General features: G+C 36.5%; 1 protein-coding gene across 2 annotated transcripts in view; it reads right to left on the reverse strand.

Annotated features, from left to right (window-relative positions):
- LOC308417124 (cytochrome P450 2C37-like) overlaps positions 1-12,295 on the reverse strand; it is a gene marked incomplete at both ends in the record, with an annotated part of 33,969 nt that extends 21,674 nt beyond the window's left edge. The window contains 5 exons of one of the 2 annotated variants that reach the window (XM_080912250.1): positions 4,124-4,300; positions 6,735-6,895; positions 7,153-7,302; positions 10,834-10,996; positions 12,128-12,295. In XM_080912250.1, coding sequence (XP_080768376.1) covers positions 4,124-4,300; positions 6,735-6,895; positions 7,153-7,302; positions 10,834-10,996; positions 12,128-12,295 — 819 coding nt within the window. The remainder of the gene's footprint in view (positions 1-4,123; positions 4,301-6,734; positions 6,896-7,152; positions 7,303-10,833; positions 10,997-12,127) is intronic. The other variant, XM_080912251.1, reaches the window with a different exon arrangement.
- Positions 12,296-23,609: the final 11,314 nt, after the last annotated feature.

Below are 23,609 nucleotides of genomic sequence, written 5' to 3' on the forward strand. Positions count from 1 at the left end.
GATCTTGTTTTGGTTCATCGCACACTTGTGTTGGTTCACAACCATTTTAACTCCAGTTTCAGGGGCTTTGATGACCACTTCTGACCTCTTTAGGCACTAAGCATTTATGTGATGCACATACATACATGCAGACAGAAAAATAACTTCACTCAAATAAAATAAAATAAATAAACTAAAATGATTTTTATCTCTATAAGGTAAAATAGAACATTTTGAAATCTTTGGGACACAGGAAGGCAGTCCTAAAAGGAATGATCATAGCTGTAAATGCCTATATAAAAATTAAGTGATGTCAATAACTAAATGAGACTGTTGAAACCTTGGAAAAATAAGAACAAACAAAATCCCTCAAAAAGTAGATAATAAGAGATAACCTTTAAAAAAACCAAGTACTGACAAAAATGTATTCGTATACTTTTATGCAAATCTTAAAATGCTTAAAATCTGTACATTTATCTTTGTTTTTTAAAGTAAAGTTGTTGAATTAAAAAAAAGAGATAATTAAAATCAGGGCTTAAATTAATAAAATAATGGTGAAGAAAGGAACAAAAAAGCATGCAAAGAATCAATTAAACGAGGAGTTGTTTGTTTCATAATATTACCATGAACCTAAATGGGAGTGTAGGGGAATATATGTGAAGTTTTGCTGAGAGTAAAGGTACGGGAGTAATGTTGTAAGGAGTTATAATCTAAAAAATAAAAATTAAATTAAAAAGAAGACAATTACTAAGACTGACAAACTTTTGGCTCACATATCTAAGAGACAGAAGTCCAGATTAATAAAATCAGAGAAGCAAAGGAGATATCACTACAGACAGTATCAAATATGGAGAACCATAAAGATATACTCTAATATATTCCACTAAACTGGAAAACACCAAAGAGGGTGATTTTTAGATGCAATGACTTGCCAAAAATGAAAGGAATAAGGCAACAGATATATAACAATCAACGGCATAGAGGCAGTAATCAAAATTTCCCTAATTACAAAAGTCCTACTGCCAGAATTTCAGTTGCAGAGTTTTACCCGAACTTTAGAGAGAAGATACCACCAATGATTCTCATGTTACTTCATAAAATGGAAAGGAAGGACAATCTTTAAGTCTTTTGTAGGAATCCAGTATTACCGTGATAACACAAAGCAGAGAAAGACCAAAAGGGAAAAAAGAAAATTATAGGCTAATCTCTATGATTAACAGACTCACAAAAATTCTGAATAAAATATTTTCTAGTTGAATTCTAGGTAACCTCAATGTGATCATCTACCATGATCAAGTCAGTTTTAGATATGCAAGGGGACAGAAACACATGTAATCCACCATTTAAATAGATTCATGGACCATTTAAATAATCACATGGTCATTTCATCATTTGAACCATAGTTCCTACAATTGTGTCTTCTGTATAGGACAGAACTCACAGCAGTTGTGTTTACCTCCACAAGACCTGTTTAAGAACAACACAGTCTGGGGAGGAAAAGGGAGTGTCAACTCCAACCCTGAACTGAGGGTATTTGATGACTTCTAAAGGTGGGGAGAGTTAGTTTTTTTAAAGACTGTAGCTTTTGGTAGCTACATCACTTTAGAATAGAGAGGCCCACACCCAGAATAAATGCCATCAAAAATCAAAATTTATGTGATACTAAATAAAAATATAAAATAGGTCAGGAATTTGGCCATAGAATGTAGAGATGGAACAGGAATGAAGAAAAGGATAGATGAATTAGAAGTGAATATAGTCAAAACAGTTGTGTACTTGTCAAAGAATTAATAGGAATAGTTTAAAAAACAAAATAGAATGTAGAGTTTATCTTATAAGTATGATAAATTAATTAAAATTATAGAATTGTAAATGTGTATCCATCAAATGAGTGAACTCCAATAAACATTAAGCAGATATTCTAAGTAGTAATGGACATTTTTACAATAAAAGTATGAAAATCACAATAATTGATAACTAATTATATATACAACATTTAGAAAGAAATCTATTGATTGCTAAATAAATTACTTTTAGAACACTAGAAGTTATCTAAACCTAAAACACATATATAGAACACTCCATTCGACACAGAAATACACATTCTTCAGGAAAGACAAATGTTAGTTTTGCTAATCTCAACAAAATTAACTGCATCAATGTCATACGAAGCATAAATAAAAAAATCCCATGTAAAGCAAAAGAAGAAAATACCATAAAATTAGTAAATTGTGTCAGCATAATTTCAAGGTTAAAAAACTTAGTTATGACTCTCTACAATAAAAATTAGTTAACTAAAATGAAACCAAAACAACCGTGAGATTCCACCTCACTTAACCAGTCAGAATGGTTAAGATAAAAAAAAAAAAAAAAAAAAAAAAAAGAAAAAAAAAAAAAAACTCAGGTGACAGCAGATTCTGTTGAGGATGTGGAGAAAGAGGGACAGTCCTCCATTTTTGGAGGGACTGCAAACTGGTACAACCACTCTAAAAATTAGTCTGGTGATTCCTCAGAAAATTGGACATAGTACTATCTGAAGACCAAGGTATACTACTCTTGAGCATATATCCAAAAGATGCTCCAACGTATAACAAGAACACATGTTCTACTATGTTAATAACAACCTTTTTTATAATAGCCAGACGCTGGGAAGAGCCCAGATGTCCTTCAGTAGAGGAATAGATAAAGGAATTCTGGTTTGTTTACAGAATGGAGTACTACTTAGTTATTAGAAACAATGACTTCATGGAATTCTTAGAGAAATGGAACTAGAAAGTATTATCCTGAGTGAGGTAACCCAATCTCAAAAGAACACACATGGTATTTGTCCACTGATGAATGGATATTAGCCCCAAAGCTCAGAAAAAATGAAGATACATTTCACAAACCATATGAAGATCAAAAGGGATCATCCTATCATCCAAGATTTTATGCAATTGCAAGAGGACAAAAGTAAAGTCTTGTATCCTAAGAACTGGTTTAGATGTCAGTTAACTCTCAGAGAGACAAAGAAAATAGAAATCACTCTAACCGTTGCTAATGATGTGGTAGAGTTTGAGGAGTGGTTGTTAATGGCTGTGGTATGTTTTGTAGAATGATACAGCATTTTGAAACTAGATTCCTGGCAGGTGCAGTATTTGCAAATGCATTAAATACCACCACAGCGTATTCAAAATACACTTATTAGCATCATATGCTAATTTTATCTCTGTTTTGAAAATGGAAAAAACCCTTAAAATGATTAAGAGATTAAGTGTAAGTTTTGTATGAATACCCACTGGTCTTTTTGGAGAAAGTGTTAACATATCTTAAAATTCAAATGGGAATTTAAAAAGTGCAGAATGGTCAACCAGTCTGGCAAAAGCAATATTGAAGTTGAGAAACTTACATTTTAAATACTGTTAAAGTGTTTCAGGGGTGAATACCTGTGAACACTGGACTGCTAGCTAAAGACATAAAGGGAGATAAAGGGAGCAGAACAGATTCTCTCCAATAATCATGGATATTTATCACTGATGATTAGTTTTAAAATCAGAGTGCCTCAGAAATTGTAAGGAAACTGTGGTTTTCCTAAATTACACAGTGCCAACAGTCAATCCTGACAACATATTCAAATAATTCCCATCTCTATCCCTTTGTGGCAAATTTATTCAAATTATATTCAGAGGTCTATACTTCTGTCTACCCACTCTGACCATGGTACACCTCTCACTATATCATTCAAGATTATATATTTCAAGATGTCTGTAGATCAATACAAGCATGTCAAGATCAATTGTAACCTACAGCACATGTTAATGATCCACAAGTGTGGGATGCTGATGTCCATTTCATGTTAAGACAGGGCAGTTTATGATGTATGATTAAACTGAAATTTGTTTCATCTTATCTGCCTTTTGTTTTGCTTTTCCTTCTCATAAGATAGTTTTAAATTTTCTTTTTCATTTGTAATTAAAAAGCCAGGCTCAATTAACAAATTTATTCTATTTCTTTCAGGCATACTGAAACAAAATAAAAAATACTAAATTGTTTTTCAAATGATACAGTCATGGTTCTAAACATCACTGGAAATTAGTGAGTATTCAGTGAACTATAAAGAACTTCATCTATTCAGTAATTGTATAAATGTATATAAACTCTTTACCTGCCCTCTTTTAATTAGGAAATAATCAATAAAGTCCCGAGGCGTTGTAACATCCAATGATTCTTCATGTTCTTTTATTTTCTCCAAAAGGTAATTTTTAATACAAGCATAATTTTTAAGAAATTGTTTGTGACTTCCAGGACAATAATCAAGCAGAGCAGGAAATGTACTGTAAACCTATAGGGAAATGCAATAATTTACTAAATGAATATATCACAATGAAGTAATTAATATATATTTATATTGTACAACATGATTGATTTGCAGTTAGATCAAAATATGTACAACATTCTTGTTAAGGAGTTAGTTTGTTTTCATAATACTAATTTTCTATTTTAATAAATTTGTGGAAGAAATTTCTGCCCAAATGACCAAAGATCATAGTCAAATTTTCACATTCACATAACTTTTTAGGGCAAAGTATATTCATGTCAGTACATAGATAGCGCTAATAAACTTTAATCTCACAATTTAAATACCACATATGTAAATTACTTGTACCCATCCTCTACAGAAGAAGTTAAAATGGTTGGGTGACTTAATTTATAGAAGTAATTTAGTACCCGAAGATTTTATTCCTACCAAGCACCTTTTTATGCCAAAGAGTAAATGCCTTAAAATAAATTATATACCAAAACTTGTGGGGTTTTGCACACAGTCATTTTTTATTCAGTTTGCATAAAAGGCCAATTCAGCTGAAGACAACTCTGAGAGGATGTTTATGATCCACAGAGAGTTAAATCATACACCTTGTTACTTCTTCCTCTCACCCCATCAATGAGAATTCTAGTTGATGCACTAAGCCTCTGAAGTAACTTCTTCCTGGCAGCTCTCATTGTCACACATATTTTTCCTCCTTTAAGAGAATAGTCTTTCCCCGTTCTTATCTCCTTGTACAAAGCTCAAGTGTAAGTGGATTAAAGATCTCCACATTAAACCAGATACACTGAAACTATTAGATGAGAAAGTAGGGAAAACCTTAGAACACATAGGCACAGGAGAAAATTTCCTGAACAAAACACCAATGGCTCAAGCTCTAAGGTCAAAGATTAACAAATGGGACTTAATGAGATTGCAAAGTTTCTGTAAGGCTAAGGACATCGTCAAGAAAACAAAACGGCAACCAACAGAATGGGAAAAGATCTTTACCAACACCACATCAGATAGAGGCCTAATATCCAAGGTGTACAAGGAACTCAAAAAGCTAGACACCAGAGAATCAAATAACCCTATTAAAAAATGGGGTACAGAGCTAAACAAATCATTTTCAGTTGAGGAACACCGAATGGCCGAGAAACATCTGAGGAAGTGCTCCACATCCTTAGCCATCAGGGAAATGCAAATCAAAACAACCCTAAGATTCCACCTCACACCAGTCAGATTGGCCAAGATCCAAAACTCAGATGACAGCAGATGCTGTCGAGGCTGCGGAGAAAGAGGAACACTTCTCCACTGTTGGTGGGGTTGCAAGCTAATACAACCACTCTGGAAATCTGTCTGGCGATACCTCAGAAAATTGGATATAGTACTACCTGAAGACCCAGCTATTCCACTTCTGGGCATATACCCCAGAGACACTTTAATACACAACAAAGATATATGCACCACAATGTTCATAGCGGCTCTATTTATAATAGCCAGAAGCTGGAAGAAACCCAGATGTCCTTCAGAAGACGAATGGATACAAAAATTGTGGTACATATACACAATGGAATACTACTCAGCCACCAGAAACAATGACTTAACCAAATTCTTAAGAAAATGGCTGCATCTAGAGAAGATCATCCTGAGTGAGATAACCCAGTCACAAAAGAACAGACATAATATGCAGTCACTGATAGTGAGATGCTAACCCCAGAGGCTTGCACTCCCCCAGAAACAACTCACAGACTGTATGAAGTCCAAGAAATAAAGAAAACAAAAACTATACATATATTCACAAAACAAGAAGACTTTGACTATTTCCATGTTGCATTTTGTTTTGCATGTACTTTACGCTTATTGCAACTAGTAGGTTTTCAATGCATACTGTCAAGCCCTTGAAAAAAATCAAGTACTGACTAAAAAACATATTCACATGGCTTTATGTAAAATTTATTTGAATGTCTGAAAAAACAGTACTGACAAAAATGTATAATTTTAAGCAAAAAATGTTTAAAATCTGTACATTTATCTTTGTTTTGCAAAATAAAGTCGTTTAAAAAATAAAATAAAAAAAAAAAGAGAATAGTCTTTCTATATTAAGATATTCCTTCCTGGTAATATGATGAAGATGTGTGTAATTTTTGAAAAGAGGACAACAGATTTACCTATGATTGATTTACCAGCTTTCTAGAAGTGAATACAATACTTGATCAAAACATTCCTCTGGAAGTTAATGGTGAAATTATTGGGTAGGAAGCTAGCAGGCTAAAGCCATTCTGGCGTTGGCCCTTCTGGTTTTCTATTTGTATAGCAAAAGGTTTAGAAATTCCTTCCAAATATTCATTCTCTAATACATTGGTCAAAACTCTGATGTCTGGTCACCTCATTACTTGGTCCCTGTGCAATCTGACCTGTGAGTAAGAAAGAGCCTAAGTGTGTTCTCAGAAAGAAAGGATCATAGTTTCACCTGAAACCAGGGGGAGCTCACAATCCTGGTATTTTCATTCAGTTTTTTCATCAAGTTAAGAAGATCCTGATGTTTATAATCAAAACGATCTTGAAAAATAATAGAGCAGATGACATTGCAGGGAGCACAGCTCAGGATGAAGGTGGGATCACAGGGTGAGCCTGAAAAAATTGGAAAAAAATGTAAAATATCATTAAAATATACATAGAAGATGCTTTGCTCCTGTTAATACGTTAAGATGCTTTAGAAATTTTGTGCTACATTTATGCTAAGGGAATGCATGGTTTGGCAATACATTGGAACATTAACATGAGACCTATACACCTCATTAGAAAAAGTAAAATGGGATAGGAAAAACATTACTTATATCCCAAAGCTAGATCAAGAAGTAAATGTCAGATTCTAAACCTGCACTTACCATTGGTTTTCCTCAGTTCCTCCACAAGGCACTGTGCTTCCTCTTGAACACGTTCCTCAATGGTCCTTTTCCCCATGCCCAAGTTCCGCAGAGTTATGAGTGCGAAACGCCTCGTGTATTTCCACATATTTCCACTGCTAAACACAATGCCTAAAAAAAAAAAAAAAGAAAAAAAAAGAAAAGACTTATAGGGTCATGTTATTTTATTAAATAAGACTTGACTGATGCTAGGTTGATTATGATTGACTGTATTTTCAGAGTGTCTGCTGGATACATTGTGCTGCTTGCTGGAGGTCAGATAGAAAGTGACTGTTTACTCCCACTTCCCAATGATTCTCTGGAGATTCTTTTTTGAGTTTTAAAATTTTAATTTATGTGTCTCTGTGCTTGTATTCTACCTCTATTGGTGCCCAAGGGAGCCAGAATAGGATGTCAAATCATTTGAAGCTGTCATTAACACCTATTTGGAACCTACCTAATATGTGCACTTAGAATCAAACTACTGTCTTCTGAATGAGTAAACAAGCAATCTTAACCACTGAGCCACCACACCAGCATTCTGGGAATTCTTTCAATGTGCCTAGTTCTTACCTCTTACAGATACAGTAAACACATGTCTCCTCCTGAAGACCTTAGGAATACCTTTGGTACTCTAAGTAGCTTAACATGAAGTGCTTCTTTGTTTGGATCCACCATATTCTTCCCCAGAGTCTCTTGCTCTGTTTCCCAACTCTGCGTTGTCTGGCATCAGTATGACCCTAACCCTGCAGAGACTTGTTGTGTTGGGGGGGATTATAATTGGTAGGAGGGGGAAACAAGAGAGAGGATTGGAAGAGGGAAAACAGGAAGGGGCAGTGATGAAAATGTAAAATGAATAAATTAATTGAGAGAAAAAATTGAAACTGTAAATTGTGATTCTAGCAGAGGGAGGGTAAAATAATATTATGTCAAAAGGTTGCAGTAAAGAGATAAAGGCTTCCTCTAGTGGCCCAGTATAGGATAGGGTTATGGAAAAAGTAGCAAGCAAAGAAGACAGGACACTTATCACTGGAGGCCTAGAGGCTTCATTCAAAATAAATATTTTCTATTCAACACAATGGACAAGTCATTAGGACAAGGAAATCAAGTGTGTGATAGATTTATTCTTTCAAAAGTTCATTGAAATTAGTATAAAAAACCAAGAAACCTGGACTGTGTAGTGTCTGAAGTTGCAATTTTAGGTTTGTGTAGTGACAACAAGAGTAGAAAAACATTAAAGAATCAAGAAATATTTACTGTAAGCTGGGTGTGGCCATGCATATTCGTAAACCCAGTACTTGGGAATCAGATGCATAGGAATTCTGGGCAGGGTGAGTTATAAACAACATCTTTTCCAAAACAAAACAATAAACGTGGATAATCTATAGAATCTATGATTGGGAGCTGATTAAACAAAAGTAGTATGTTTGTTTCTCTTCTAGTCTTTCTCCTTTTTACAGAGTTGCTGAGACTCACACTAATGATATAATCTAATCTTGGTAACTTCAAAAGGCCCAAATTTTAAACACAATAGTTATTGACAATTCTACCCTTTTAAAATCTTAGGATGAAGAATTTCAGTAAATGAAGCATTGCAAGACACAGTGAAATACATTCAGAATACAGCATTTGTGACTATAGGGAACACTGGAAGAACAATGTGGTGATTGGTCTTCATTGTCAGCATGATAGGATATAGAGTCAAATTATTATAAAGTCTCTGGAAGACCTTATAAGGGCATTACCAGAGAGGAGTAACTGAGGTGGGAAGGTAAATCCTCAAGTTAGATAATGCTACCAATCTTTGTGGGTTTCAAACTATAGCTTCTTTGGTCTTTAATATGCAGTGACTACTAGCAGCTTATTAGGGAAATTCTAGTCCATCAACACAGTTTTTTTTCTTTAATTGCTTTGCCAACTAGTCTTTTGGATTAAATAGCTAGAGTTCTCTCTTGCCCATATGCAGATGGCCACTGTTAGACTACCAACCCCTTACTGTTTTCATCATTCTCTTAAATTCCCTTTTGCAATATATATTGTATGATTCCTAACACTGTCGAGACAGCTGTTTTATACCCGTTTGAGTAGCAGAAGTGGAATGGTACTAGTGAAGTGGTTATAAGAATGGATTTCTCTAATGTGCTTGATAGTGTATGAAACACTCTTCCTAATCTGATTGCCATAAAAGTTGCCAATAATTGCCTGGTTTTATGGAGATCACTGATAATCCATGGTGTGAACTGATTAATGAAGTAAGCAATATAAATACACTTAATATTCTGAATCAAGCCCTTGTGAGGGGCAAGAAATTTGAAAACTTTCTACAAAATGATTTTGAGCATTTCTGGAAAGTTAAGGAGAATAATGATACTGGATAGTTGAATTTAGAGTCTTTGAATAGAGTCCCAAAGGAAGAAAATGAGCTCAGATGCAATTTATCAGGTCCAGATGGGCCTATATATTCTGAGAGATCCTATGTGTACCTTGAGAGAGACACTTCGTTCTAGCAACTACAAAGCCAATATTGCCAAAAACCAAGATAAATCAAAGCAAACCAAAACAAAATACCTGTTTGTGCTTGACTTACAATGCAGGTTTATGCCTTATCCTCAAAGTTTATCTTCAATTAAAGTAACATATTGAATGTCATGAAAGAGTGGAAACCTGAAACTTGGGATGAACACGTAGAAGAACAAGATGAGACTCAGGTCAATGAGCTTGAATATTTTGAACAGTTTATTTTGCCTGACTAAAACAGCTCTCTAGAGAAATTAAAGAGACATAGCACAGGCTTGGTACTACCAAGAATCCAGTTTCACAAATTGAGTAGCTACCAGGTTCTCTGTCTCTTCAGCATGTATACACTCATTGTAAATTCCTCAGTCTTCGATTTATAATCCAACAATGCAACAAAAACCTTTTTATAAGATAAAAAATAATAACATATAGTAGAAAGTATATCCCAGAGATAAGAAGAAGAAGAAGAAGAAGAAGAAGAAGAAGAAGAAGAAGAAGGAGAAGAAGAAGGAGAAGGAGAAGGAGAAGGAGAAGGAGAAGGAGAAGGAGAAGGAGAAGGAGAAGGAGAAGGAGAAGGAGAAGGAGAAGGAGAAGGAGAAGGAGAAGGAGAAGGAGGAGAAGGAGAAGAAGAAGAAGAAGAAGAAGAAGAAGAAGAAGAAGAAGAAGAAGAAGAAGAAGAAGAAGAAGAGGAGGAGGAGGAGGAGGAGGAGGGGGAGGAGGAGGAGGAGGAGGAGGAGGAGGAGGAGGAGGAGGAAGAGGAAGAAGAGGAAGAGGAAGAGGGAGAGAAAGTGGCAGAGAAAGAGGGAGAGGGAGAGGAACAGGCAGAGAAAAAGGAAGAAGAAGAGGAAGAGGAAGAGGAAGAGGGAAAGGAAGAGGCAGAGGAAGAAGAGGAAGAGGAAGAGGGAGAGGAAGAGGACAAGGAGGAGGAAGAGGACAAGGAGGAGGAAGAGGAAGAAGAAGAGGAAGAAAAAGAGAAAGAGGACAAGGAGGAGGAGGAGGAGGAAGAGGAGGAGGAGGAAAAAGGACGAGGAGGAGGAGGACTCAGGTGGCCATAGAGTCACGAACTGTACCCGAGGAGCAAGCATGGCCTCTGCTTCCCATCCTCTAGCTCACTGGCACTGCACAGATAAGTACATGTGCACTTACCCATCCCATTACTAGCTTTATCAAAAATTTGGACCTTTCCTCTTCCAGCAAACTCCTCCCCATGGTCAACCAGAGCTTCTTTCACGGCCTCATAGCCGTGCAACACCACAGTTGGCTTCCTGCCCAAGTACAGAGTGTACACAGGGCCATAAACTTTTGATAACTAGAAATAGGAAGAAAATAGAAATATTAGACAAATGTCACTTTATTCTCAAAGGTTTGAAACACTTTAAGACTGGTAATATTACTGCTATGATATTCCTATCTAGAAAGACTCAGTTTGAAGTGCATATACCTTGAATTTTTAGGATTTATCATATGTGGATGACATATAGTGTGACAAGAAACCATCCAGACAGCTGACACACTGATGGCAGTAAACTGTCACACTATGATATTAGGTAGCTCTCTTCATCTTTTTACACAGAGAAAATGAAGATAGGTAATTTTACTTTCATTCTCAGGTCCCTATTGCCAACAAGTAAAGATGCAAAATAAGCACTCTTCGTATTTACTGTTGGATGTTCATGCCCATGTCACACAGAAATAGACACCAGTAGTCATATGACGGATGCAGGAACAGATGTGAAACTTGTCCTGTGGCAACTGCAGAACCCTGTGACACAAAAACCTAAAATCTTCAGTCACTAGTAATGAAGGAGACTCTGTTTCTCGACAATTGTCACAAAATTACAGAAAGCAGGCATCATAGCAACTGCACTACAAAATGCAGCACTTGTGGAGAAAAGACATTCTCATCATGAACTGTTCTTGGCCCAAGAGACAGGTCTTGTAAGTAATAAAAATAGATTGGAAAGATACCGCATATATTATGGCACATTGTGACTTTCATTTCCTGTGTGAGCTTCTGTCCATAGGTTTTACTTCATATCAGTCATGAGTTAGTCCTTGAGTTAAGCACCACACTCTAATCTAAGAACAATGAACATCTAAACTTCTGACTAATTGAATGAAATATTCAAAAGTCTTTACCTTCGGCCAAAAATAAAAGAAAATGTTCGGAAAACGAGGATTTGAATAAACATAACTTTGAAATTCTGTGACCATACTATAAAATACAATGACATGTCTGTTCTTCAACCTGTAACCTCATTCCTCACTAATTTCCTAACCAGGATTAGAGGCAAAAGACAGAAAAGACACAAACATTATCACTTTTACTTAATGAACATTTACAACATAATATCGCCTTCAGTAACAGACTTTCATTGAAAGCAGCATGACATATATTTCCCCAGGCAAAAAATACTGGAAGAGTATAAGTCATACTTACCTTGGTGAAGGATTTGTGAATTTCCTTCACATTTATGTGGAGAAAATTGCCAATAATTGGAAGAGGAGTGGGGCCAGGAGGGAGCTTTCCTACCCCAGAGCTCTGTCTCCAGAGTGAGAGGAGAAGCAGACAGGAGAGACTGAGCACCAGGATCAGGACTGGATCCATGGATGCTTCTTACTGACAGAGCTATGATCAGGGGCAGAATTTTTATAGTGCTGTTATGGACCAACACGCTGCACTTTGGGACATTTGATTAATCAAACATTGTTTAATCTCTCTTCCAAGTAGACTTTGCTGCAATAATAAGACAAACAAAAACTTCATTTACTTTGTGTGGTGCCCATTAGAGATTTCACCTTAATTTTCTTGAGTGGTCTATGACCAAATATTGTTGATAAATATGAACAATAAAATGTTTACAATATTAATATTTCTTGAAAATACTTTAATCTTTAAAAATTATTTTATTTTTTTGAGATTTATAGTATCATTATGTTTTTTCCCTTTTTTTCCTCATCCTAAACCTCTCATTCCTCAATTTTTCTTAATACATGACCTCTTTTCTCTTTAATGGGTGTTTATATATATATATATATATATATATATATATATATATATATAAAATATATATATATTCCTAGAGATATAAGTACAACAAACATTTATCTGTACAGTGATAATTGTTTGCATGTTTTCAGGACTGACCATTTAAAATTGGATAGCCAATTATGCTCTACCTTGGAAAAACTGTTTTTGCAGCTGTCAACTTTCTTTAGTTTCCTGTTGTTCTTTGGGTAGGGCTGAGACCTCCTGAGCCTTCCAATTCCAGTGTAAGTGGATCTATTGCTGTTGTACTCTACATTGAGTTTGGAGAGAAGCTTTGTTGAAACAATGGATGTAGCATTTCCTAGGAGACACACTCGTTTTAATTAACTTTCAAATAAATGAAAAGTCTCTATTTTCAGGTTTGTGTTTATGTAGGAATTTATGTTTTACTGATGTTTTTTGTCTCCCTATGTAGTTCAGGATAGCCTCAAACTCAACGTTCCTATTTTCTTTCCTCCCATCATATGTACACATTACAATCTGAATGTTTCTATTTGTGTGTGTGTGGGGGGGGGGAGGAGGATTTATTTGGCTGGCATGTCTGGAACCAAAGTCCACTGAGGACAGTCAAAGGCAGGGACTCAAATGGGGGAAAATCCTGAATACAGGAGCTGAGGCAAAGGCATGGAGGGTGTTGCTTCCTGCCTGGCTCTCCATGTGTGCTCATTCTGCTTTCTTATAGAACTGAGGACCACCATCTCAGAGGCAGCCCCTTCCTCAATGGACTGGCTCTCCCACATCAATCACTGATTAAGAAAATACCCTACAAGCTTTCCCAGAGCCAGTTTTATTGAGGCATTTTCTCAGTTGAGGCTCTCTCAAATGACCCTAGTTTGTGCCAAGTTGACATTAAACTAGCCAGAACACTATTCTTGATGCTTTGGAACTTGCTTTAACCATACTTTTAACTTATTTACTTAAGATTTAAATGTGTTTATAATTTTCTATTTTTCCCTGTTCCATGTAGTTTTTGATTTTTATTGGATATTTTATGATTTACATTTTAAATGCTACCCCCTTTCCTAGTTTCCTCTTCTCCCAAACCTTCTTCTCCTGCTTCTTTGAGGATGCTCCCCCTACTTCCAACCCACTCCCAGCTCATCACCCTGGCATTCCCCTACATTATGCTTGGAGCCACATAACTAAAGCAAAAACTCTCATTTATTAGTAGCACATTTTTAAGTAAGAAAACATAGTGTTGTCATATAGAGAAGACTGTGTGGCTTTTAGTACTGTGGAACCCAACAGTAGAAGATAGAATATACTGTATTTTTCTATCTGTAATGGTTTAAAAGAAGGACAGCCAGTGTCTAACAGCTTATAGTTTGACTAACTCAGGATTCAATGTGATGATCTCATGTTTTTTGGTACTTCCTCTGGCTTTACCACAGCTTCTCAAAGTACTAAGATTCTCTATGTCCCACTATTTCAGAGGTGAACTGGGATCACCATAACTAAGCAGAAGACAATATAAAAAAGCTTTGGTGTAGGATCAACTGGCACTCAGCATGCAGAAGAATGAAAATAGACCCTTTCTTATCTCCTTGTACAAAGCTCAAGTGCAAGTGGATCAAAGATCTCCACATTAAACCAGGTACACTGAAACTACTAGAAGAGAAAGCAGGGAAAACCTTAGAACACATAGTCACAGGGGAAATTTTCCTGAACAGAACACCAATGGCTTGTGCTCTAAGACAAGGATTGAGAAATGGGACTTAATGAGATTGCAAAGTTTCTGTAAGGCTAAGGACAGTGCAAAAAAAAAAAAAAAAAAACCCCAAAACGGCAGCCAACAAATTGAGAAAAGATCTTTACCAATTCCACATCTGATAGAGGTCTACTATCCAATATATACAAAGAACTCAATAAGTTAGACTCCAGAGAATCAAACAATCCTATTTAAAATGGGGTACAGAGCTAAACAAAGAATTCTCAATTGAGGAATATTGAATAGTTGAGAAACATCTAAGGAAGTGCTTGACATCCCTAGTCACCAGGGAAATGCAAATCAAAACAACCCTGAAATTCCACCTCACACCAGTCACAATGTCTAAGATCAAAAACATTTTATGACAGCAGATGCTGGTGAGGATTCAGAGAAAGAGGATCATTCCTCCACTGTTGGTGGGATTGTAAGCTGGTACAACCACTCTGGAATTCAGTTTGGCGGTTCCTCAGAAAATTGGACATAGTCCTTCTTGAAGACACAGTTATTCCACTTCTGGGCATATACCCCAGAGATACTCCAACATACAATAAGGACACATGCACCACAAAGTTCATAGCAGCCCTATTTATAATAGCCAGAAGCTGGAAAGAACCCAGATGTCCTTCAGTAGATGAATGGATACAAAAATTGTGGTACATTTACACAATGGAGTACTACTCAGCTATTAGAAACAATGACTTTATGAAACTCCTAGGAAAATGGATGCATCTGGAGAATAACATCCTGAGTGAGGTAACCCAGTCACAGAAGAACAGACATAATATGCAGTCACTGATAATTGGATGCTAGTACCCAGAAGCTCCAAATACCCCCAAAGCAACTCACAGGCCATATAAAGCTCAAGAAAAACAAAGACCAAAAAGTGAAAGCCTCAGTCTTTCTGTGGGGTAAAAAAGCTTTTAGAGAAGTGTACCTTCTAGACTTTAAAACATCTCCAGAGGTATTGCTGTTATTTCTTTTTAAGGATTAAACCTGTTCCTATAAAAAAAAAAAGCAAGGTGTAAAGAATTGAATGCCTGGGGAAAGTTATCAAAGAAACTTGATTACTAGAAGAATGATGGGTATTATATTAATGGTAATGACAATGTTTAGCCAAAGGCTTCTTCTGTAAAGATGTTACATATTCCTGAGGTGGTTCAGTCAATTTTTACTCATTTACTCTTTTATGCGTGTTCAACTTTCTTTTTTTATTTAAATGCTTTCTCTGGGGTAGAAATTCTCCCTTTTTATCTTGTTTTTTTTTTTTTTTTTTAATGAACCTAACAGTGCTTGACACACATTTTAAAGATTTGTTTATTTATTATATATGAGTACCCTGTAGCTGTCTTCAGACTCACCAGAATAGGGCATAGATCCCATTACAGATGGTTGTGACCCACCATGTGGTTGCTGGGATTTGAACTCAGGACCTCTGGAAGAGCAGCCAGTGCTCTTATCCGCTGAGCCATCTCTCTAGCTCCTCAACTTTCTATTCTAAGGAAAGATTATTTCCACTTGTGAATGAGAAACCGGACTTTGTAGGTTCATAACGTCAATGAAACCAGAGACTAAAGATGGTGCAGAAGGACTTGAACCTCACCTCTTTCCCTGAACAGAAACATTCCATTCACATGTAACTCCCACATTTACCGACTTTGCCCTATGTTTCCAAACCTACTCTAACCAGAAACAAACAAAATAAACAAAGATCTGGTCAATAATGTCATCATCTTTTTATTGCATGAAGTTCAGAAAAGTTTGTTTTTATAATTCACTGAACTCTAGTGAGACAGACTCTTGGCAGTGTATGACACATAAGTAAGAAGTAATTTGTGGTGACACACATTAACCTGTATTCCCCTGAATCCCGACACCTTATGTTGGATAAGTAAGTTCTGTATGTTCCTTTAATAGCAGCATCATTTTACACGTGAATAAATGGTTGTTTCTTCTCAGTTTATCCTTTTCCTGGTGGCTGTTCCACTCCTATAATGCAAGAAATAAATCACTTATAGAGAGGGGATCCTTTCCAATGTGTTTTTGTTAATTCCTTGAATTTCATAAATCACATTTTGATTACATTCACCTCTGCGTTAACTTCTCACAAATCAACCTTTCACTCCACAACCACCAACTTCTCATTCTCATTTTTTTTTAACCCATCATGTCCTGTACATACTTTTGGGTATGTAGTATTTTACCTAATTGGGAACACACTTTGAAAGAAAATCAAGTTCCTATTTCTAGAAGCTTTCAATTAATAATAGATCCTCAGCTAGTGGTGACACAGACTGATCATCCCCAACCAACACATACTCACTGGCATTTTTTGTATAGCTTGAATGTCCAGATGTCTTGTATTTATTCTGACATCTCTGAGTTCATACATGCTGTTGCTCACCTCTCTCAACTTTGGCTCTTACAATCCTATTGGTTCCCGTTTTTCAGTGACTCCAGACTCTTAGAGGGTGAGGTTGTGAAAACAAGTCTGACTTAGTACTAAATAGTCTGCAATATCTTAGTCATCTTGGTCTCTTCACTCTGAGCCATTTTGGGTCACTATGTTAAATGTCATTCAGTTAAAAAAATAAAACCAACTTTCTTCTTTAGGAGTCTGTTAGGTACTATGTTTTTTAAAGTTATAGTAGTTGGCTTTCTCATAGTATCTATGGGTCTTGCTTCTTGAAATAGTTTCAAGTATGAATTCTATCTTGTAGAGTGAGCCTTAAATCCACTCAGAAAGTGGTTGGTGACTCCCAGAATATTTAGGTTGTTATTAGACTAATGACCTTGTTTTGTCAGAATGGTTTTCACTGTAGCTTTCAGATTCATAGATAATATTGACGATTTCTTTTTGTATTTTTCCCCCCAAAATTTTTATTGGAAATTCTCTGCATTTACATTTCAGATGTTGTCATTTCCCCACAATCCTATCCTCCCTCCCCTCACATTGCCTCCATGAAGGTGCCCCCTCTCTCAAACACCCTCTTCCAAATCAGCAACTTGGTGTTCCTCTACACTAGAAAAACAAGCTGGACCAAAGACCTCTCCTCCTATTGATGTCAGAAAATGTTATCTTCTGCTGCATGTGTACCTTAGGCCAAGAGTCTCTCCATGTGAACTCCTTGGTTGGTGTTTTAGTATATGGGAGCTGTAGTGGGTATAGTTAGTTGATAATTTTGGTCTTCCCATAGGTTTCAGACCCTTTCAGCTCCTTCAGTCCTTTATCTAGTTTCTTCATTGGGGTTTCAGTGTTCAGTCTGATGGTTAGCAGCAAGCATCCACCTCTGTATCAGTATGGCTCTGGCAGAGCCTCTTAGGAGGCATCCATATCAGGTTCTTGCCAGTAAGCACTACTTGGCATCAGCAACAGTGCTTGGGTTTATTTGGCACATCTGGGGTATATACCCAGGTAAGGCAGTCTCTGAATGATCTTTTCTCCAATCCCTGCTCCTTTATTTGTCCTTTTATTTTCTCTTATGAACGTTTTGTTGTTACTTCTAAGAAAGACTGAGGCATTTACTTTCTGGCCTTTCTTCTCTTTGAGCTTCCTAAGTTCTGTGAAGTTTCTTGGGTATTATGAGCATTTGGGCTAGTATACACTTATAAGTGAGTACATACCATGAGTGTTCTTTTGTGACTGGGTTACCTCACTCAGGATGATAGCTTCAAGTTCCATCCATTTGCCTAGAAATTTCATGGAGTCATTGTTTTTTTTTTTTTTTTTATAGCTGAGTAGTACTTTATTGTGTATATGTACCACAATTTCTATATTCATTTCTCTGTTGAAGAACATCTGGGTTCTTTCCAGCTTCTGGCTATTATAAATAAGGCTGTTATATACAGGGTTGTGCATGTGTGCTTGTTAGGACATGAAGCTCTTGTCGGTATGTATATGTACAGAACTAATATAAATGGGTCCTCAGGTACTACTATGTCCAATTTATGAGAAACTTCCAGACTGATTTCCAGACTGCCTGCACCATTTTGATCTTAGCCATTTTGACTGGTGTGAGGTGAAATCAGGTTATTTTAATTTGCATTTCTCTGATGTCTAGGCATGTTGAGAATTTCTTTAGGTGCTTCTCAGCCATTGCATATTTCTCATTTGAGAATTCTTTGCTTATCTCTGTACTTTATTTTTAATAGGATTATTTGATTCCCTAAAGCCTAACTTTTTGAATTCTTTGTATATATTGGATACTAGCTATCTATTAGATGTAGAACTGATAAAGATCTTTTCCAATCTGTTGGTTTCTATTTGTCCTTTTGACAGTGTCCTTTGCCTTACAGAAGCTTTGAAATTTCATAAGGTCCCATTTGTTGATCTTTGATCTTACAACATAAGCCATTGGTGTTCTGTTTATGTAATTTTCACCAGTGCCTGCGTGCTCTAACATCTTTCTCACTTTCTGCTCTATTAGTTTCAGTGTACCTGGTTATATGTGGAGATCTTTGATCCACTTGGATCTGAGCTTTGTACAAAGAGATAAAAAAGGAATGATTTGCATTCTTCTGCATGCTGACTGCCAGTTGAATCAACACGATTTGTTGAAGAGGCTGTCCTTTTTCCATTGAATGATTTTAGCTCTTTTGTTAAAGATTAAATGACCATATATGTCCATATATGTGTGGGTTCATTTCAGGCTCTTCAATTCTAATCCATTGATCTACCTGCTGTTCTCTGTACCAATATCATGCAGTTTTTACCACAATATATCCGTAATACAGCTTGAGGTCAGGGATCGTAATTTCACCGGGAAGTTTTTTTATTGTTGTGAATAGTTTTTGCTATATTGGGTTTTTTTTTTTTATCATTCCAAATGAATTTGTAAATTGCTCTTTTTAACTCTATGAAGAATTGAGTTGAAATTTTGATTGGGATTGCATTTAATCTGTAGACTGCCATAGGGAAGATGGTCATTTTTACTATGTTGATCCTTCCAATCCATGAGGATGGGAGATCTTTCCTTCTCCCGAGGTTTTCATGTTCCTTTTTCAGAGACTTAAAGTTCTTGTCATATGATAATACACTTGTCTGGTTAGGGTCACACCAAGGTATTTTTTATTCTTTGTGACTATTGTGAAGTGTGTTCTCTAATTTCTTTCTCAGCCTGTTTGTCCTTCCAGTAGAAGGAGGCTACTGATTTGTTTGAGTTAACTTTCTATCCAATCACCTTGTTGAAGTTGTTTATCAGCTGTAAAAGTTCTCTAGTGGAAACTGTCTCCTATCAAATAGACACTGCCTCAGTGTAAAAGGTTGGGAAAAACTTGACAAGCAAATGGCCCCAAGAAACAAGCTGAAGTAGCCATCCTAATATTGAATAAAATAGATTTTCAAACAAAAGTTATCAAAAAAGAAAAGGAAGGAACTTTTCACTCAAAGGAAAAAAATCTATCAAGATGAACATTCAATCCTAAATATCGATGCTGTAAATATAAGGGCATTCACATTCATAATAACCACTCTATTAAAGTTATAGGTATATATATTACAGCACACACAGCAAAAGTGGGAGACTTCACCACCCCACTCTCATCAATGGACAGATCATGGAAGCAGAAACTGAACAGAGACGCAGTGAAATTAACAGAAGTTATGAACAAAATAGATTTAACAGATGAATATAGAATATTTCATCCTAAGACAAAAGAGTATACCTTCTCCAAAATTGACCATATACTGGAAAGATGCTGCAACATATAATAAGGATACACGTCCCACTGTGGTCATAGCAGTTTTATTTCTACTAGCTAAAAACTAGACTATATTCTCTTCTAACTAATCTTTCCTTTTATTAATTACTGATCCATCTCCACTATTCTTGCAGAAATTCTTGTCCTATTTTACCTTTTTATTTAATGCCACATACATTTTTATTTTTGCTGTCAGTTATTCTGGGCATGTGTCTCTCTATTGGAGAGTAGCGTGCCTACCAAAAGCTACGACCTTTAAGAAAACTAACTCTCCTACATTAAAAAAATACTTATTTATTTCTTATTTTATTTTTACACTCAAGATTTTATTCTCCTCCTTGTCCACCTTCCTACAGTTTTCTTACCTCCCAGGGCTCTGTTACATTCTGGAGGATCTTCCAAACATCATATCTCTCGAGGTGGCCTATATCTATTCTTTCTGCTGATCCTAAGGTTTTCAGTCCTTTTCCCACACCACATAGCAGATTATTTCCAACCTGTCCCCTTTACGTCCCTCCTTCTCTCCCTCCCTCCCTCTCTTCCTCACTCTCTCCCTTCTTCCAGCGTTGTGGTTGCTTTCTTTTCTCACCTGAGTGGGACTGAAGCATCCTCACTTGGGTCTTTCAACTATTCTGTACGTTTGGGTCTTTTGTTTTTTTTTTTTTTTTTTTTTTTTTTTGATTTTGCTAATAGCTACATTTTAGTTAGTACATACCATGCATGTCTTTTGGGATTGAGTTACCTCATTCAGGATGACATTTTCTAGTTCTATTCATTTGTCTGCAAAACTCAGGATGCACTTGTTCTTAATGGCTGAATACTATTCCAATGTGTAAAAGAACCATGTTTTCTGTATCCATTCTTCTGCTGTGGGAAATATGGGTTGTTTTTAGCTTCTGACTGTCAAAAATAAGGCCACTATGGACATAGTAGAACATGCACTCCAGTGGCATGGTGGGGCATCTTCTGAGTATATTCCCAAGAGTGATATTGCTGGGTCTTTAGGTAGATCTATTCTCAATTTTCTGAGGACCCTCCAAATTGATTTTCAGTGTGCTTGTACCAGTTTGCAATCCCACCAACAATGGAGGAGTGTTTCTCTTTCTCCACATCCTTACCAACATGTGTTGTCACCTGAAGTTTTGATATTAGCCATTCTGATTGGTGTAAGATGGAATCTTAGGGTCATTTTGATTTGCACTTCTCTGATCACTAAATACTCTCAGCATTTCTTTAGTTGCTTCTCAGCCACCCAAAAGATTCTTCTGTTGTGTATTCTTGGTTTATTTCTATACCCCATCTTTATTGGGCTGTTTGGTATTTTGGTGGTTAGTTTCTTGAGTTCACTATATATTTTGGTTATTACATCTCTATCAGATGTGGGGTTAGAGAAGATTGTTTCCTCAGTCTGTAGGTTGCTGATTTGTCTTATTGACTATATTCTTTGTCTTACAAAATCTTTCCAGTTTCACGAGGACCCATTTATGTATTCTTGATATTAGAGTGGAGCCATTGGAGTTCTGTTTAGGAAATTTCCCCCTGTGCGAATGAGTTCAAGGCTCTTTCTCATTTTTTCTTCTCTTAGATTCAGTGTGTTTGGTTTTATGTTCAGGTCCTTGATCCACTTGGACTTGAGCTTTGTGCAGGGTGTCAAATATGGGACTAATTTAATTTTTCTACATTCTGACAGCCAGTTAGACCAGCACCATTTTTTGAAGATGCTTTCTTTTTTCCATTGTATATTTTTGGCTTCTTTGTCAAAGATGAAGTGTGTATAAGTGTGTGGTTTTATTTCTGTCCTCAATTCTATTTAATTGATCAACCTGTTTGTCTCCATAACAGTACCATTCAGTTTTTATGACTATTGCTCTGTATAGAGCTTGAGGTCAGGGATTGTGATCCTCTCAGCCATTATTTTTTTAATTGTTGAGTATTGTTTTTGCTATTCTGGGTTTTTTGCCTTTTCAAATGTATTTGAGAATTTTTTTCCATATTTTTGAAGAATTGTCATCATCTCATAAATCCCCCAAAAGTATTTATTGTGTTTCTAATCTTTAAGTATATATATCTTTATTATCAATTTTATAGTTATTACCTGAAACAGATCTTTTGTACCTTTATCTCCCTCTGCTGTTCGATTCGGGGCAATGCAGCCCTCTCCAATTTTTTATTTGCTGGGAGGAGCTGACTGTAGAAAGACCCAAGTCTTCTGTGCTTCTGAGTCAGCTCTGTTTTTGTTCGAGTTTTTGGGTTGCAGCTGGCAGCCTGTGCTCTGATCTCAGTCAGCCTGCAGTGCAAGCAGTCAGGAGATTGGTTCTGTCTGTCCTCTGTCTTGTTTTGAAGTGGGTTGGAGGGTGGGGTGGAGAGGTAGGGGGCAAGAGAGGGGAAAAGATATTGGGAAGCAAGCATAGAAAGTATCCCTCAGATGTAGATGCCCGGATCAGGTCATGGTGTCTTCCAGAAAACTACCTCAAAGACAGTTGCACTCCAGGGTCACCTGTTCCTCACTAGACTGAGGGAATCTGACACCAGGACTGTCCAAGTCTCATACTCCTCCCTGGTGGTAGCTATCTGCCTAGGGCTTGGGGAGGAGGACTCTCTGTTGCTTTTTGTAGACCCTCTCATCCTCAGTAAGCTTTCAGTCCAAACTCTGCTGTGGCCTTAGATTGCTGCCCCAGTTTTATTGAGGTGTGGGGTGGACTTTTATTTCAGGTTAATTAGGTTCTAAGCAGTAAGATGGGTGCCAGTTTGTTGCAGCAAACTTACAAATGCACAAACCAGACAACTCAGTTCCAATATTTATAAACTGTACATATAGATTGGTCAGACCTACAACTACACTAATCTATTATCTAGCTATAAGATCCCTCGTTACTTGCAGCTTCTCTAGGCCATGTAGTTCTGATCCATCTTCCATCCACCTCTTTTCCAACATCTTTCTCTTCCAGTCTCTAAAACCTCCATCAACACCTTTCTTTTCTATCACCCAGTCACAGGCTGTAGCCTTTATTTGACCAGTTAAAATGGAAAGAAGGTTCACATGAGATCATCTGAGTAAGTGATCTACTCTACTTCTGGGCAGTCCCTCTTGAGGAAGCAAAATTAACATCAGAATACAAACAGCACCAGGGAAACACAACTTTCTTACAATTTTCTTGGATTGTTGGCAAGTGATAAGAAGACTTTTTTCCAAACCTTTGTGTTAACATGGTGTTTCTTATAAAAATGACAAGTGTCCAGCTCATTTTCTATTAACAGCTAATTAATTTCATCATTATCTTGTGCTCATGTATCTGGTAGAGACATATGGGCTAAACATGTGTTATATAAAATGAATTGCCCCTATTTCTGATTACTTGTTGTATTTGAATAGCAAACTTAATTCTGAAATACCCATAATAAACAATTCAGCAGTTTCAATATCTTAAACCACTTAGTCTCCATATTGAGAATAAATAAGTATATTAA

Source organism: Micromys minutus (assembly GCF_963924665.1).
Source record: "Micromys minutus genome assembly, chromosome: 2".
Taxonomy (NCBI): Eukaryota; Metazoa; Chordata; class Mammalia; order Rodentia; family Muridae; genus Micromys; species Micromys minutus.